Source organism: Misgurnus anguillicaudatus, chromosome 9 (genome assembly GCF_027580225.2).
Source record: "Misgurnus anguillicaudatus chromosome 9, ASM2758022v2, whole genome shotgun sequence".
Taxonomy (NCBI): Eukaryota; Metazoa; Chordata; class Actinopteri; order Cypriniformes; family Cobitidae; genus Misgurnus; species Misgurnus anguillicaudatus.
In genome coordinates, this window is record NC_073345.2 from 36,695,071 (window position 1) to 36,711,046 (window position 15,976).

Below are 15,976 nucleotides of genomic sequence, written 5' to 3' on the forward strand. Positions count from 1 at the left end.
TTACCGCTTCCTCTGAGAGCGACTTCATCCGCCTGATCCCACGCATCCAGAGCGTTCAGAAACAGTGCCGTAATCTCTACGTAAGACGCCGCCACCTGCTGGATGTCCTGAGGAATGACAACAGTCCCACCGGAGCTCACGGGAGATGCAGACTGATACAGAAGCAGGGTCACGTATGAACGTGTGAGGACATCAAAGAAGAAATGAAGAGAGATTTGACTCACTTTAAAATGATTGACGAGCGTTCGTGAGCATTTGAGCGCTGAATCTCGTCTGTAGCGGAACATAGCCATCTGTAGCAGAGACTCGCATCGCAAACTGAAGACAAAAAGTCCATCTCACACACACGACATAAAACTCAACGTGCTGTGATCGTATAAAATGCTAATGAAGGAAGAAATGTCCTCCGTTCTCACCACAGAACTAAGAAATCTCTCTCGGTAGCAGCAGCTGTAGGGTCTGTGTAGTTCTTTAGTTTAAGTATGAACCTGAACACACACACACACACACACAGAGTTGAAATGAGAGTAAAATTTAATCATCATCATCTTATGTTCAGATTCTCCCAGTATAGGAATGACCCTAACTTCTGGAGATGGACAGTCCTGCAGAGTTCAGCTTTAACCCAAATCAAACTCAGCTGATCAAGCTGTTCAGGGTGCGCTGAAGCAGGATCTCCAGGGGTTTTCTACAACTTCATTTTTGTTTAAACAACCCAAATACACAATATTTTAGATCAAGATCAAAGCACATGATTTTAAATATGCAATATTTTACCTGATCAGCTCGACGGTCTCTGAGAACATGGTGTATGCAGATTTGGGCGTTTGGGGGTCTGTCTCCATTGCAACTCCACTCTCCACAAATGACAGAGCAGCTTCCAGATAGCTGAGAGCTTTGGACATCTTATCCAGCTGAAGAAACATGATCAGATTAAAACAATCATCTCACGGCTGTAGTAAACAGAGGGCTCGGGGGGAATTGAAACGTTTTATAAACACCGTTGCATCTGCTTTGTGCTTTAGTTTTTTTGCTTCCCTCATATGATCCTCGACAGAATGTGGCCTGGAAAACAGAGGTTAAAGGTCAATCACACATCAAGCGTACAGGAACAGTACAGCGTACAGGTTGTAGTCTAACCGAGAGATGCCCACCTGCGGTCCAACTGCAGCAGCACTCTTGGTTTGGAAGCAGAAGGACACGTCAGCTGCGCAGGTGCGTCGTGGCTCTCGCAGGCTTTCTGTGTAATAAAACCACCGATAAATCAAATGTTTTACATCCAGCCTGAAATAAGCATTGTTTAGAGAGGACCTTCAGATGAGCTGCTGTCTTCTGCTGCTCTCTGTCAGGAGGAATCTGTTTCACGCTGCTCTTCTTCATGGTCCCGCACCTGACAGTGACTCTAAAGGAAAATTGAGAGGGTTTGCATTCAGTCTGTGTGGAAAGTCAGGTGATTTCCACTGATTATTATTCAACAGTCCGGGAATGAATCTAGAGAAAGAAATGGAAAATACACAGCAACCCCATCATTTCTATATGAATTTCATTACATTAGATAACAAGCAGCTTTAAATATCAAGAGACACAAGAATACTTTACAAAACAAAAGTTTGTTTGTTAAGATGACTACAGAAAAACACTTCAAACTTTTACTTCTGATAAAAGTAACGGCTTACTTTGTGATCTAGTGAAATAACATTCAGTAATGAAGAAGGTTAGGAAACCCAATAAAACAACCAGGCAAGCAATTTTGCATTTAAAAGACATCTCATAGTCGTCCGAACACAGCCCAGACGTCCAGGCTAAAACAAGGCAACGTTTGAGTTAAAAAACGTATTAGACGTCTAACCGTAGCCCAAAAAAAAGAAATGAAATCAATAAATGTAAGCAAACAGCTTGTAATCACTGTTGACTTTGCTTACATGATGGAATATCAGACATCTCTCAAGTTAGTTGAGCAAGAGAGAGACGTAAACAAATTTAAGTCTGGCTAAAAATGGGTTACTCATAGCCGGGTCTATAGTTAACCTAGACGGTGAGATGATGGCTATCACTTGCCTAATCCTTTCAGTTGACTCAGTTGTGAAAGTGAATCCTCAAAAGTTTATCCACAAATGCAAATTTTGTTTGCATGTGCTTATAAACAGGCACATAATGAATAATCATCAGCTCTGGGTTTAAACCCCAGTTAAGAGAAAAAGTTGATAACTAGCATCAGATTAACCCGGCTTGAATTAGTCAACTTAAAACTTACTTGGCAACTCTTGAGTTTGTTCGTGCAGCAGGCCACATGTGACTTAGAAGTCGTCTTGAGGGAGTCGGTTTTGGCTTTATGAAATACTTTTACATCATAAAATTAGGACCGACACGCTCATTACATTAGTTTCTCCAAAGTTAAATCAGCAAATAAGGAGCTCTTTAAGCCTTAAAATGTTTTGTGATTATGGTCCCTGTTGTCTTTTTATAACACACGGATTGTTTGAGGAGGTTGTAAACACAAAATTTACAGTCAATCTCTTTGTGTTGTGTAGGTTTTGTAATACCTGTTGTTGTGCAAACTTGAAAATATCTGCTTATTTGAGTTGTGATTCAGTGTGATTGGCTACTAGTTTGGGATTTGGGTCGTGACTCACTTTGATCCGCTGATGATGTTCTGAGAGGAAGAATTTGGTGTTTCCATTTTCATTTTTTTTCTTTGAGACGTTTCATCCCGCTCGGCCTGAAAACACACAAACGGTCAATACCAGGTGTCTCCAACCAGGCTCCTGATGAGCGCTACCGTCCTGCAGACTTCAGCACCACCACCCGTCTCTAATTATCAACCAACCCTGAATACTTTCATTAGCTGCTTCAGCTGTTTGGACTGGGGTTGGAGCTGACTTCTGCAGGAGGGTAGCCCACCGGGGGCCGGGTTGGAGACACCTGGTGTAGACTAAATGTATAAGTACACTGAAAACATTCACAATTGAAATAAAAAACCTGATTCATTTAAAAACTGGTTAGTGTTAGTGAATTTTGTGCAGGTTATGGTTAGACTGTCTGGTTAGTGTTAGAGGCTGTTTACACTTGGCATTAACATGTGTTTTCGTCGATCGGATCACAAGTGGACGACGTTAATGCCAGGTGTAAACGGTGTTCAAAACGTTTTGAGCTCGTCCACTTTCGACCACTTTCAACCACATCCAGAGGTGGTCGAAACCACTTTCGATCGGATCGCTTTGGAGTTGTGGAACGCACATGTGGTTGAATGCGTTCGAACAGCCACACGCGACCGCCTTCTCTTCGCCCATTTATCTAATCTGAGGTATTAAACGCAAGTTTTACGTCTTTTTTGACTTCTGGCGTGAACATTCGGTGAACAGCGCTATTTTTAGCCTTTCATAGATAAAACTAAGCGGCTGATCTCCGTAGTTTCGTTTTGAAAGCGTGTGAAAGTTGTGCGATCCTATTTCATCAATTGCGCTGAAAATTCAAAGAAAGCTCTTACATACTCATGTACAAAACACTGTGCAGCATGTTTACTTGCTAAACAAGCAGTGCACTCCAACATTATATTATATTCGGCCAGCAGCCATATCACCCTGTAGCCCAAGACAGCTTGCCCACTGAAGCTAAGCAGGGCTGAGCCTGGGCAGTACTTGGATGGGAGACCACCTGGGAAAACCAGGTTGCTGCTGGTAGTGGTGTTAGTGAGACCAGCAGGGGGTGCTCACCCTGTGGTCTGTGTGGGTCCTAACACCCCAGTATAGTGACGGGGACACTATACTGTCAAAAAAAGCACTGTCCTTCGGATGAGACGTTAAACCGAGGTCCTGACTCTCTGTGGTCATTAAAAATCCCAGGATGTCCTTCGAAAAGAGTAGGGGTGTGCCCCGGCATCCTGGCCAAACTTGCCCATTGGCCTACTAATCGTCCCTCATACTAATTGGCTATATCGCTCGGTCTCCTCTCCACTAATAAGCTGGTGTGTGGTGAGCGGTCTGGCGCAATATGGCTGCCGTCGCATCATCCAGGTGGATGCTGCACATTGGTGGTGGTTGAGGAGATTCCCCCGTTCATATGTAAAGCGCTTTGAGTACTGAGAAAAGCGCTATATAAATGTAAGGTATTATTATTATTATTATTATTATTAGTTTGCGTCCATATAAACTCATAATTACTCCCGCTCGGGTTTGAATGACAGCAGAGAGACTCGCCCACCGTCTCACGGACCACCCCCTCATAGTATTCAGCACACAAGCGGTCGAAAGTGGACAAAAGAGACGGATTTAAATACCAGGTGTAAACGTCATGTGTCTCTCTCGTCCACTTGTGATCCGATCGATGAAAACACATCTTAATACCAAGTGTAAACAGCCCCTTAGTGAATTTTGTGCAGCTTATGGTTAGACTGTCTGGTTAGTGTTAGTGAATTTTGTGCAGGTTATGGTTAGACTGTCTGGTTAGTGAATTTTGTGCAGGTTATGGTTAGATTGTCTGGTTAGGATTAGTGAATGTTGTGCATGTTTTCAGGTTAATAACTCCAGCAAGTATGTAATTAATAAACAAAACAGTCAGAAAATGATCTGAAATGTAATCAGAGTCAAATCAAAAGCAGATTCTTCTCACAGGTCTCTTGTGTCCAGTGGGTTTTCGAGGGCCAGGTCTCTTGACGACCCCAGAGAGGGGCGGGGCTGTTTTGGGCTCTTGTGGGATTCTGGAGAGCAGGTTCAGCTCTATCTTCACCAGCAGGGGGCGACAGGCTAATTTTCTCTCTGTGTGTTTGGTGACGCAGATAGACAGATCTCGTGTTTTACTCGCGACTCTCACACTCCTTTTCTCAGTTTTCTTTCTGCTTTCTTTTGCTCTTCGTACGGATGGGTTTTTATTGCGTTGGGAATTCTCGAGGCGTGAGGTCTTCACCTGTAAATTCTCACCTGCACACGTGCTCATCACAGTCTGTGTGTGATCTGACTCTATATCAATTTGGGTTGGGTTACTATAGCAACCCGGTTGACCTATAGCTTCCGTCTTTCCATGGGAATCATGCGAGTTGGCCATGATGACATAACAAGGGCCCTCAGAATTCTGTTGGTTCTCTCTTGAATATAACCATCTTCTCAACTGCCAGTCTTTTTTTATCCTGACCTAAACACACACACACGCACGCGCACACACAGACAGTGTAAGGTTAAATGTGAAAGTCATTTTTTTTAATGTCCTACACTTAACAGACTTTAATGTACACTCACCTAAATGATTATTAGGAACACCATACTAATACTGTGTTTGACCCCCATTCACCTTCAGAACTGCCTTAATTTTATGTGGCATTGATTCAACAAGGTGCTGAAAGCATTCTTTAGAAATGTTGGCCCATATTGATAGGAAAGCATTGTGCTCTCGTTTCACCACATCCCAAAGATGTTCTATTGGAGATCTGGTGACTGTGGGGGCTATTTTAGTACAGTGAACTCATTGTCATGTTCAAGAAACCAATTTGAAATTATTCGAGCTTTGTGACATGGTGCATTATCCTGCTGGAAGTAGCCATCAGAGGATGGGTACATAGTGGTCATAAAGGGATGGACATGGTCAGAAACAATGCTTAGGTAGGCCGTCGCATTTAAACAGGTCCCTTAGTGCCAATTGGGCATTAAAGTGTGCCAAGAAAGCATCCCCCACACCATTACACCACCACCAGCCTGCACAGTGGTAACAAGGCATGATGGATCCATGTTCTCATTCTGTTTACGCCAAATTCTGACTCTACCATCTGAATGTTTCAACAGAAATGGAGAGTCATCAGACCAGGCAACATCTTTCTAGTCTTCAACTGTCCAATTTTGGTGAGCTGGGGCAAATTGTAGCCTCTTTTTCCTATTTGAAGTGGAGATGAGTGGTACCCGCTGGGGTCTTCGCTGTTGTAGCCCATCCACCTCAAGGTTGTGCGTGTTGTGTCTTCACAAATGCTTTGGTGCATACCTCGGCTGAAACGAGTGGTTATTTCAGTCAAAGTTGCTCTTCTATCAGCTTGAATCAGTCGGCTCATTCTCCTCTGACCTCTAGCATCAACAAGGTATTTTCTCCCACAGGACTGCCGCATACTGGATCTTTTCCCTTTTCCCTTTCCCATTCCCATTCTTTGTAAACCCTAGAAATGGTTGTGCGTGAAAATCCCAGTAACTGAGCAGATTGTGAAAGACTCAGGCCGACCAACAACCATGCCACACTCAAAATTGCTTAAATCACCTTTCTTTCCCATTCTGACATTCAGTTTGGAGTTTAGGAGATTGTCTTGACCAGGACCACACCCCTAAATGCATTGAAGCAACTGACATGTGATTGGTTGATTAGATAATTGCATTCATAAGAAATTGAACAGGTGTTCCTAATAATTCTTTAGGTGAGTGTAGTTCCTATGAGGATTCTTTTTCTCCTTGAATGCACACAAATTAATGTTTTCAGAGTTTACAAACTCACTGTAATGAGTCAATTCATTTAGAAATTTGTTGAGTAAGAAACATGTTTAAGGTAACTATACTGTACAGCGTATGAAGGTATGAATATGCAACATCATCACAACACACCACCTGATGATGCGGATATAAAACTGCAGCAGTGTGATAAGATATTTATAACTGTTATAATATAAGAAAAGTCCCATAATAAAAAAGTACATATAATTGAAGTCCCACTGTGGTGAAAATCAAGTTTTTATAGTTGTTTTTTATGTTTATGTGGTGTTTTAAATATCCTTTTAAGACAAACCATGTGCAAATTCATCATTCAACACCATTGCGGAGTAGTTATAATATACTTTATACATATGCTATTATGATGCGAGTTTTAAGTGCTAAAACTATCAGCTACAGGGAAACTTTAATAATCACATGAATACACAAGTTCATAGATTCATGTTACCCGTGTGTGTGGTGACATTACATCTGCTGCTTTCTTCTCTGGACTGACGATCTCATTGTCTGATGAACTGCTGTCAGAAGTACTAGAGATGCTGAAATCAGCCCTACACACACAGAGAGAAAGAGAGAGAGAGACACACTGTCATCTGATGCACCGCATCATTCCACTTTAACACTTGATGTTGATACTTACTGGTGTTCCTGTTCAACGCTGTCTGATTCATGAGCTTCTAGTAAAAAAGGACAAAACAAAATAAATCTTTTATATAGTACCAGTGAGGACACACCTACATGAAGCTAATAAAACTCACATGTGTACAATCTATATTAAGTTGAAATATGTGGGAAAGTTTTGGTTGGATGACTTCAGGAGTTTTTATTTCATATTTAAGACAAACTTACTGGGAGTGGGGAATGCTTGTGGCTCCTGTTACAGGAATAAACCAGTTAAAATCCACCAGTTTGAATGAAATCTAATGAAACAGATTATTCTGATTTTTTTAGACCTCAGTAAGGATGGGGAGCGTAAGCGACTCTCTTGTACTCGGTGAAAAAATGCTTGTCAACAGCTCAGGCCACGATGTCATTTCCTGTGTGACGCAAAGACATTAAAAAAACATCTTCATCTCTTCTTTAAAATACATTTAGAGAATCTTCTCTGACCTTCAGTATGTCGTCCACCTGACACGCAATCTGCAGAGGAACAGAAGCACAAATCAAGACATACAAGTGATGATGAGCAGGTGTCTCTGTGTGTATGTGGAGGACACTAAACACTCACATCAACAGACTGTGGCGGCTGCTTCACAGACTGGTTTGGACTGACGCCGCTGTTCTTCGGGTCAGGTAAGTGCTCATAGGTGTCTGGCGAAGCTTTAAAATCTGGAGAGGCAGCGGTCATCTGGTCCTGACCATCCATCGGCCTCACGTACGCCGTGGGCTTCTGTTGGTTCACCAGGCCCGGTTTACAGTGCAAATTAACCAGGAGGACGTGGGCTGGCGGAGGAGCCTCCATCTGTGATGGCTCCGCCTGACAGAGTTCAGGAGACGGCTCATCCACGCCGCTGGACTGCAAAGGGGACAGCGGGTCGGCAGGTGGAGACAGTGCCGGTAACCGGTTCGAATCGCAGTTCTCGCTCTTCGGTACAGACCCCTGTGAAGGAGCAAAAGAGGCGGGTGAGGTCTCACTAGCAGGCGTGGACCCCTCCGTGTGTCCCGATGAGTTTCGGCAATTAGACCCGTCCGCCCGAAAGAGCTGTACAGAATGACCGAACGGAAACACGGAGCAAAGTTCCCTGGGTCCGACATCACATCCGTCCTCAAAATTACCCAGCATCCTCTGAATGCGAGCGGACAGCTCGTCACACTTATTTATCTGGAAAAGAAATCAGACAGAGAATTCTGTTGAAGTGCATCTCAGTTAAGGATGCTGGTCAGACTCTGAAAAGATTCTTACAGAGTTTCTGCTTATTTGGACGGTTTGTTTGTTTCATGCTGAGTGACCGGCTGATTGATCTGCTTGATTTTAGCTGACGTCAGCTGGTCCTCCAGCTTGTATGGCTGGTCTGAATACAATTTTTTAAGCTTCGAAGCTTTGGTAGTAATCAACATCAAATATTCAAAGCTTTAAAGAGAGGGGGGGCAGAACACATTCATCTCTTAAATAAAGGCAGGACTATCTGTCCGTCTGTATGCATTTTTATTATGTGAAGAACTGCTGAGATGGTCCTCACTGCAGAACACGACATCCAGAGGGTTAGGTTGAATCCACATCCAACTCCTCCCACTTTATATACTTTGCTCTGCCAGATGAACCAGTATTTTTACATTGTTGCAGTTAAAAAACACAATAGCATATTTACTGACTCTCAGGCCATCCAATATGTTGGTGACTTTTTTTGTCAGTAGAACAATAAAGAAGATATTTTGCAGAAACTTCAGTGCTCTGATTTACATAAATCAAGTCAACGGAGCCGCCGCTTATATCTCAAAAGCAAATATATCCAATACAAAAATAATGTCCATGACTCCAGGGGCCCGCTCTTCATACGTCACTTACTACGTCCGAGATGTTCAGATTCGGTTCTTTGAACACTCCTGCACTGATCAGCAAGGCTGTGATTGGCCGGTTGTTACAATGGCCAAAGAACACACCAAAATGTTTAACCCCTGCAGAGCGCGAGCTATTGATTGAAGGCTATAGTGAACTTTATGATGCTGCATTTTTCACCTATTCATTGTTTTCTAGATAAACTCATTCTACAATATGTAAAGCTGTGAAAATATAATCTTTTATATTTTTAATATTGACTAAGTTAGATGATGTCAAAGATTGATATTAATGTAAAATTAATGATTGAAATCAAACTTTGATGCTCATAAATAACAGTGGCATTCTGTGCATTTTTACACCTAGGCCTTCGATGGTGTCCTATCTGAATGAATCCATCATTATGACATTACATCAATAGAAACACATCAACAGTTAAATTGCAAAGTAAAATAGAAATTACAGTAATTGTACACCTGAAGGAATAACAGTCAATTTTTACTTCAAAATGAGCAGCAGCAAATATTATACAAAAACCCGTTTGAAGGTATTTGACTGAAAGGCCTACATCTGCCTAATCTGCACATTAAAGTGTATGAAAGAAGAGAGAGATAAGGTTTTGGTTTTGCATATGGTTTTTGGTCGTGTAGGTTTACTGTGAATTTATTGATTTAGAAAGTTAGGGACAGGGTCAAATCTTTGAAGACAGAGTTTTAAAGATAGAAAAGATACAAATAATTAAGCAAACCTTTCATGCATGACATTGTACTAACTTGACAAAGTTAAGGAGGAGTTGATTCAAAGGGAATTTCACACCGAGTAATAGTCTTTATTGTACATGAAATCTATTACTGCTGATTAAGGTTACAGATTGCTGTCTTTTATACAGGAAAATTAAAATAAACTTCAAATGAATGTGGTCATAATGTTTGTCTTGACATTAGGGATGCATATCAATTAATCGCGATTAATCTATAGCAGAATAAAAGTTTTTGTTTACATCATATATGTGTGTGAACTGTGTATAATAATTATGTAAATATAAATATGCACACATGCATGTATAATTTTAAGAAAAAAATATATTTATATATTAAGTATTTATTTTTATATATAATATAAATTATACACAAATATACAAATGTATATACACATGTAAATATTGCTTAAATATATACATGCATGTGTGTGCATTTAACTATACAAAGTTATTATACACAGTACACACACATATATGATGTAAACAAAAACTTTTATTCTGCTATAGATTAATCGCGATTAATTGATATGCATCCCTACTTGACATTCATTTAAGAATAATAATCAAAACTGCTGTTCCACAAAAACAAGTTGCAGAAAAAATATTTATTTTTAAAAGCAATTTGCTAAATGTTTCAGCCCATTTTTATTATTATTTGTTGAATATGGAAAGCTTTTTAGTTCTTTCATAGTTAATCATGCATCTTCCACAAGTTGCGCTCAGAAGAATGGAGGTCATGTGGCTGCGACGGTGACTTTCCATATAACTACCGCTTAAAAATCTTGTTTACGTGAAATAAGTCTGCTCCCGAGCAGGTTTAAGCTTACAGACCTGTTTCTATGACAGCAACTCTAGGATGAGCTTCAAATAACCAAACAATCCAAGATCAAGCCAAATCCAGCTAACAGAGTAATTCATGTACGAAAAATGGACCGATGGTGACATATTGACGTCTTGTGAAGCAAATCGATTGGATTTTGTGTGAAACTGAATGTTATTTACAACATTATTAGAGTTAATGCAGAGCCTCTGCATGCTAGCCTCTGACAATCGGGGCAATTTTGCATTTATTATTGTGGACGTATCGCCTGCGATATGCATGTATGCAATATGGCCCAGCTTGTCTGTAAACTATGGCTTTGTGTAGTAAATGATGGTCCATTTGAAAGCAGGTGATGGCGATTTATTACTAATCAAGGAACCGACTTTACTGACAAGATGCGCATGTTATCACACACCCCTAGCCTCTGCCAACAGCCTCTGGCCAAACATGAGCGCAAACTTCATATCTTGTGATGCTTGTTGTTGGTCTATACTATAGACGGTTTCAGCAGTAACAACATAAACAATCAGCTGTCGTGGAACACGCATAACTTCCTGTAAACAAAGTCCGTTTAAGGTAGTTTATTTATATAACAAGCTAAATAAACAACACATAGATTTCAACTAGTCAGACCATTAAACAGAGACCAAAAGTAAAGTTTTGCTCAGCGTCACCGCACGTGCGTCTGATGAAACCGCCTACAGAGCGGGAGTGTAAAGCGCACCTCCTGCTAAGCAGAAGCTCTGCAGTAACACTAATAATGTTGTAAAAAAATCTCAAAATTGAATGTCAACCTACTGAACAAATATTTGAATATTCTGGTCCAGCCCTACCAGCTTGATCAGCTAAAAGTGGCTTAGGCCGGTTTTAGTTGGTCTTGTCAATAGAGCAAGAAGGTATACATGCCATGACATCTTAAACGCTGTCCTTCCCACAGTGAATATCTCCATTATAAAACTGTGTTTTTCACACATCAGATGTTACAGGTATGAGTCACATAACTCTTTACCTTATATGGCTCATTGAATAGAGGAGTAATTCTGTCATAGCGCGTCTCCTCCTGCTCCACCTCCTGGTTCCTCCTCTCTCTCTCCATCTGTCGTAACACGTTACGTTCCTCCATGTGAGCACTGCAAGAAAACACAGATGATCAAGAGGCTCTCTGAGTTGTGTTAAACTATTTTACATGAAAACACTCTGTCTGTGTGTTTGTTAGTGATACAGGCAAACGAAGAGCACACAGATATAAGCAAGAAATTATTTTTTGTGTTTAATAATTAAATTCTTAAGAAATGACAATTAATTCAACACAACATAGCAGCTAATGTATTAATTGACATTTAAAGTTCATTCAGCTCTTTTGCAGTGTTTTGCAGTCTTTGTTGATAGTTGATTTGTACAAAGCATAGACTATAAAAATATAGACGTAGTGTCCGTGATGTCTCCAATAGGTTTGTAAAGAGCTTTTTTGAAGCCAAAAGTAGGTAGTGCCTACCGTCGCCATCTTGGCTGCGAGTCACTGCAAATCACTTGCGGATATAAAAAAAAATGGGTAAAGAGGCGAGACGTGGGTAAAGCTGAAGTGGCTAAACCACGCCCACCTAGCTCGACTGTAGTGACAGCAGTGGGAGTTCAACCGTCACTCAAGTGGCCACGCCCTTAATTATGCAGAACTTTAAGACTTAATATAAGTTACAAAATTCACCCCCCTCACAGCAAAATTAGCTATATAGACCAAAAACAGGCTGTAAACATCATATTTCCTGCTGTAAAGTTGGGCATGTTAACATGGAGGTCTATGGGAATTGACTCCCTTTTGGAGCCTCTAGCGGCCAGTCGATGAATTCCAATTTGAGAGATCAGAAGGTTGCCCCTCGTACACGATCACAGACATCACCACCTGTCACCTCTGTCATCCTTTCCTCAACTCTTGACAAAGACACTTTTTACTGCCTTTATTGCTTAATATAGTGAATAAAAATCTGTTGAGATTCTAATCCTTCTTGATCTAATAATAATAATAATAATAATAATAATAATAATAGTGTTATATTTAATAATCATATTTTATAATTAAATATAGTTTACTATAGCTAAATTGAGTTAAACTAGCAGCTCTGGTTACAATTTTTGCTTTTACAATCAACGCATCAAAATGACTGATTTTGTAGATAATGAAATGACCATTAACTTTTAACTTGTCAACAATGTGTCAATAATTATTTGCGTGAAGTCTTAATAAATGCGGAGAAAATGTATTTTCACATCTGCTGTTATGCGTAACAATGAATCGGTTTAAAATAATCATTTGTTTTCTTTGTATAATCTTTACACAACTATGCAGTGCCCACACATTTTGCCTGTTACAAAAAGTCATAGAAATCCTGGTATTTGTCGGTATCGAAGAATAAAAAATATTTCGTTTTCATAAGATGTTCCATACATTGCAAAATCATTCATTATATTGACAACATGCTCGATTTCCATGATGTTAACCCTTAAGGGATCCTAGGGACATTTTATGCCATTTTGATTTTAAACCATCTTGACCTTGATGATTGAATATTGCCCAAAATTGCCAGAGGTTAATCATTTTTGATACATTTTAGAATTTTGGTTTCAGTTTTTTAAATTAGCTTAAAATGGCTAAGCTACGCAAAAACATGTGATCCTAGGGACAAAAAATGCCCCATTGAAAACCATTATAACTACAATTTTTGCCCCCCATTTTCCTTAACATAAACTAACACATACCTCTATGTCAATATATCATTTTGAACTACTGGCCTTCACGTTTTAATTTTTATATGTCCACCAGGTGGCGCTACTTTTCACCATTTCATGCATTCATCAAAATGTCACAATTTTTGCTGTTTTCTGCGGACCGCATTGCTACTCAAAAGATAAACCTTTAATGTTGAAAATTGGTGTGTGTGTGTGTGTGTAAAAAAGTGTGTCTGAGTGGTAAGAGGGTGGGGGTGATGTCGGGGTGGAGTTGGTGTTGAGTGGGGTTGGGGGGCATATTCAACATATCCAAATTCTTCTCTCTTTGAAGGCCACATTCTTCGTTTCAAACTAATTCAGTAATAAAAACGATGAGAGGCCAGAACCGAAACAAAATCAATCTTCATTTTGGTCCTCGCTCATGTTGTTTACTGCTATAAGTATGAACAGTATAGCAGAAGAAGTGAAAATGGCAAGGCTTTACAGCACACATAAGGCTCTAGAAATAATCATGCACTTCAAGAGCGAGGATGGCTCCTCATCTTCCTCCGAGAATTCTGAGGTTGACACTGAGGCCTCAGAGGTAGAAGTAGACCAGCTGGAGTCTAATTCATCAGTGGGATCTTCAGAAGACTTGTCAGAAGGTGAGAGCGGGGAGAAGCGAGATGGATGAAGTGACTGCAGGGTGGACATTAAAAATGGAAAAATCTTCTGGTCACCCACAAACACAGAGACACTCCAGGGCTTACACACTATGCCACTGCCCGAATCAGTGCCCTGACTTCAAGCTTTTCATTGATGCTGATGCATGAAATCCTGCAGCATATTGGGGCCATGACCAGGGGCGTCGCTAGACCCCTTTTACTGGGGCACGTGCCCCAGTGTAAATCTTTTGTGCCCCTGTGTAAATCTCAAGTTTACATTTTAGCAGTTAACTAGTATATATTCCTTTACAAAGACAATCGCTGCAAAACGGATCTATATGCATTGTAGTTACCCAATTCACGTTTGAAAAAGCGACGCAGCAGTCGAACTGACGCGTGCACGCCCCAATTCATGTCCGCATCCACGCACCCATTCATGTCCGTGCGCGACTGTTTTGCTGTGCGCAGCCGCATACAAAGTACACGCGATTGAGTTGGTTTATGAAAACACGACGAGACTAAAGTAAGTTTCTAAATAATAATGAAAATCTTATTTTCACCCGATCATTGACGCATGTGATGGACATCAGAAATGTTTTGTGCAAAGCAGGAAAAGGGAAGCAAAAATGAGAGATGATGAGTTTAAGGAAGTAAAGACACATAACATCTTACCCTGTCAGGTTCAAAGGAAATTGTGTCTTGCACACCGCAGGCTTTCAAGAAAAAGTAAAAAAAAAATGGGGGACCCGTGCCCCAGTAGAGCTTTATGTCTAGCAACGCCCCTGGCCATGACAAACCTACATGGGAGACAATCGCAGACTGGAGAGATCTTGAGACAGAGAAACTGGAGGCTTATGTGGGGCTGCTCATTCTTGCCGGTGTTTACAGATAAAAAATGAATGAACCCTCAGCCTCTGGAGTGAGAAATCATGACAGGTCACTTTCCAAGCTACGATGTCCCACAAAAGGTTTCATGACATCACATCAGCCGAACGCTGTGGTTTGATTAATGTTAACATATTGCCATATAAAGGGTTAAGTAGTTTTAAAAGATTTAATCGTTTAAAGTGGGAAAAAATATTGATGTATGATATTTTTAGAGCAGTTTTTGGAAAGGTGTCATTTTGGCCTTAGGATCACAAGTGTGAGTTTTGTATAAAATCTGACCTTGTTTAAAAAATAACAATGCATCAAAATCAATGTTGCTGCCAATCTTTGACCCATCCCAGAGTATAATAATAATAAAAATAATAATAATAATCAAATGGTAGTTCAAATGTGTTTTTGGAAAATATTTAGTTTTTTGTTTTGTTTTTTTTCTGTTAAAAAACACAAGGGTTAATGTAAACAAATTTCCACAAATTAAATTAATATTTGATATGTATGTTTCAGGAAGAAGTCGTTTTAAAAGACTGAATCATTTAAAGTGGATAAAAATATTGACATATGATATTTTTAGAGCAGTTTTTGGGAAGGTGTCATTTTTTTGGCCTTAGGAACACGTTTTTAAGGATCTCTTGAGGGTTAAAACGCTTCATACGACGACATAACTCCGTGTATCATCTATAAAGCAGTAAAGTTATTTATTCATTTATTTATCCATTTGTTTACTATATTTTAAAGCAGCTTGATGTTGTAGCAACATAAAACAGCTGTCAGTTCAGCTAAACACAAACAGACACGCAACAGCAGCAACAACAACACTGATGATGAGTAATTTTGTATTAACGTGTTTGTGTATCGGTGTATTCGCACAATACTTTAACATTTAGGGTTAAATGTTAATGTTTAAAGAAACTGAGACTCTATTGTTGATTTGATGAAGAGATTTGTCGTGTTTCCGTGTATAGACTATTTATCAAATTGATCTCTGCGTTTTCTCACCTGTTCGCTCCGTTTTCTGTCGGTTTGTTCCTCGCGCCGCCGGTATTCGGTGGATCGTCATGATTAATCACGTGATTTTGAAATATCTAGAGCGCGCATTGGCCACTTTGGTCCGCTCCTGCCATACATCAGCGCCGCCGCCATATTAGATGTGGCAACGAAGACGTTTGCAAACAAATGCGAGTAAAC

At 40.2% G+C, this 15,976-nt stretch overlaps 1 protein-coding gene and 1 pseudogene across 3 annotated transcripts in view; one reads left to right on the top strand and one right to left on the bottom strand.

Annotated features, from left to right (window-relative positions):
- aff1 (AF4/FMR2 family, member 1) overlaps positions 1-15,944 on the bottom strand; it is a 17,380-nt gene extending 1,436 nt beyond the window's left edge. Inside the window, exons 1-17 of one of the 3 annotated variants that reach the window (XM_055180311.2) lie at positions 15,788-15,943; positions 11,545-11,665; positions 7,684-8,277; positions 7,566-7,595; positions 7,409-7,492; positions 7,305-7,329; positions 7,096-7,132; positions 6,904-7,006; positions 4,609-5,127; positions 2,634-2,719; positions 1,312-1,402; positions 1,155-1,240; positions 1,002-1,065; positions 778-914; positions 417-488; positions 225-318; positions 5-152 (exon numbers count right to left, since the gene is read on the bottom strand). In XM_055180311.2, the coding sequence (XP_055036286.2) occupies positions 5-152; positions 225-318; positions 417-488; positions 778-914; positions 1,002-1,065; positions 1,155-1,240; positions 1,312-1,402; positions 2,634-2,719; positions 4,609-5,127; positions 6,904-7,006; positions 7,096-7,132; positions 7,305-7,329; positions 7,409-7,492; positions 7,566-7,595; positions 7,684-8,277; positions 11,545-11,658 (2,284 nt within the window). In that variant the 5' untranslated portion in view covers positions 11,659-11,665; positions 15,788-15,943. Of the gene's footprint in view, positions 1-4; positions 319-416; positions 489-777; positions 915-1,001; positions 1,066-1,154; positions 1,241-1,311; positions 1,403-2,633; positions 2,720-4,608; positions 5,128-6,903; positions 7,007-7,095; positions 7,133-7,304; positions 7,330-7,408; positions 7,493-7,565; positions 7,596-7,683; positions 8,278-11,544; positions 11,666-15,787 lie in introns of all 3 variants that reach the window. The other 2 variants (XM_055180310.2, XM_055180309.2) reach the window with 2 other exon arrangements.
- Positions 3,564-3,680, top strand: LOC129424586 (5S ribosomal RNA; annotated as a pseudogene).
- Positions 15,945-15,976: the final 32 nt, after the last annotated feature.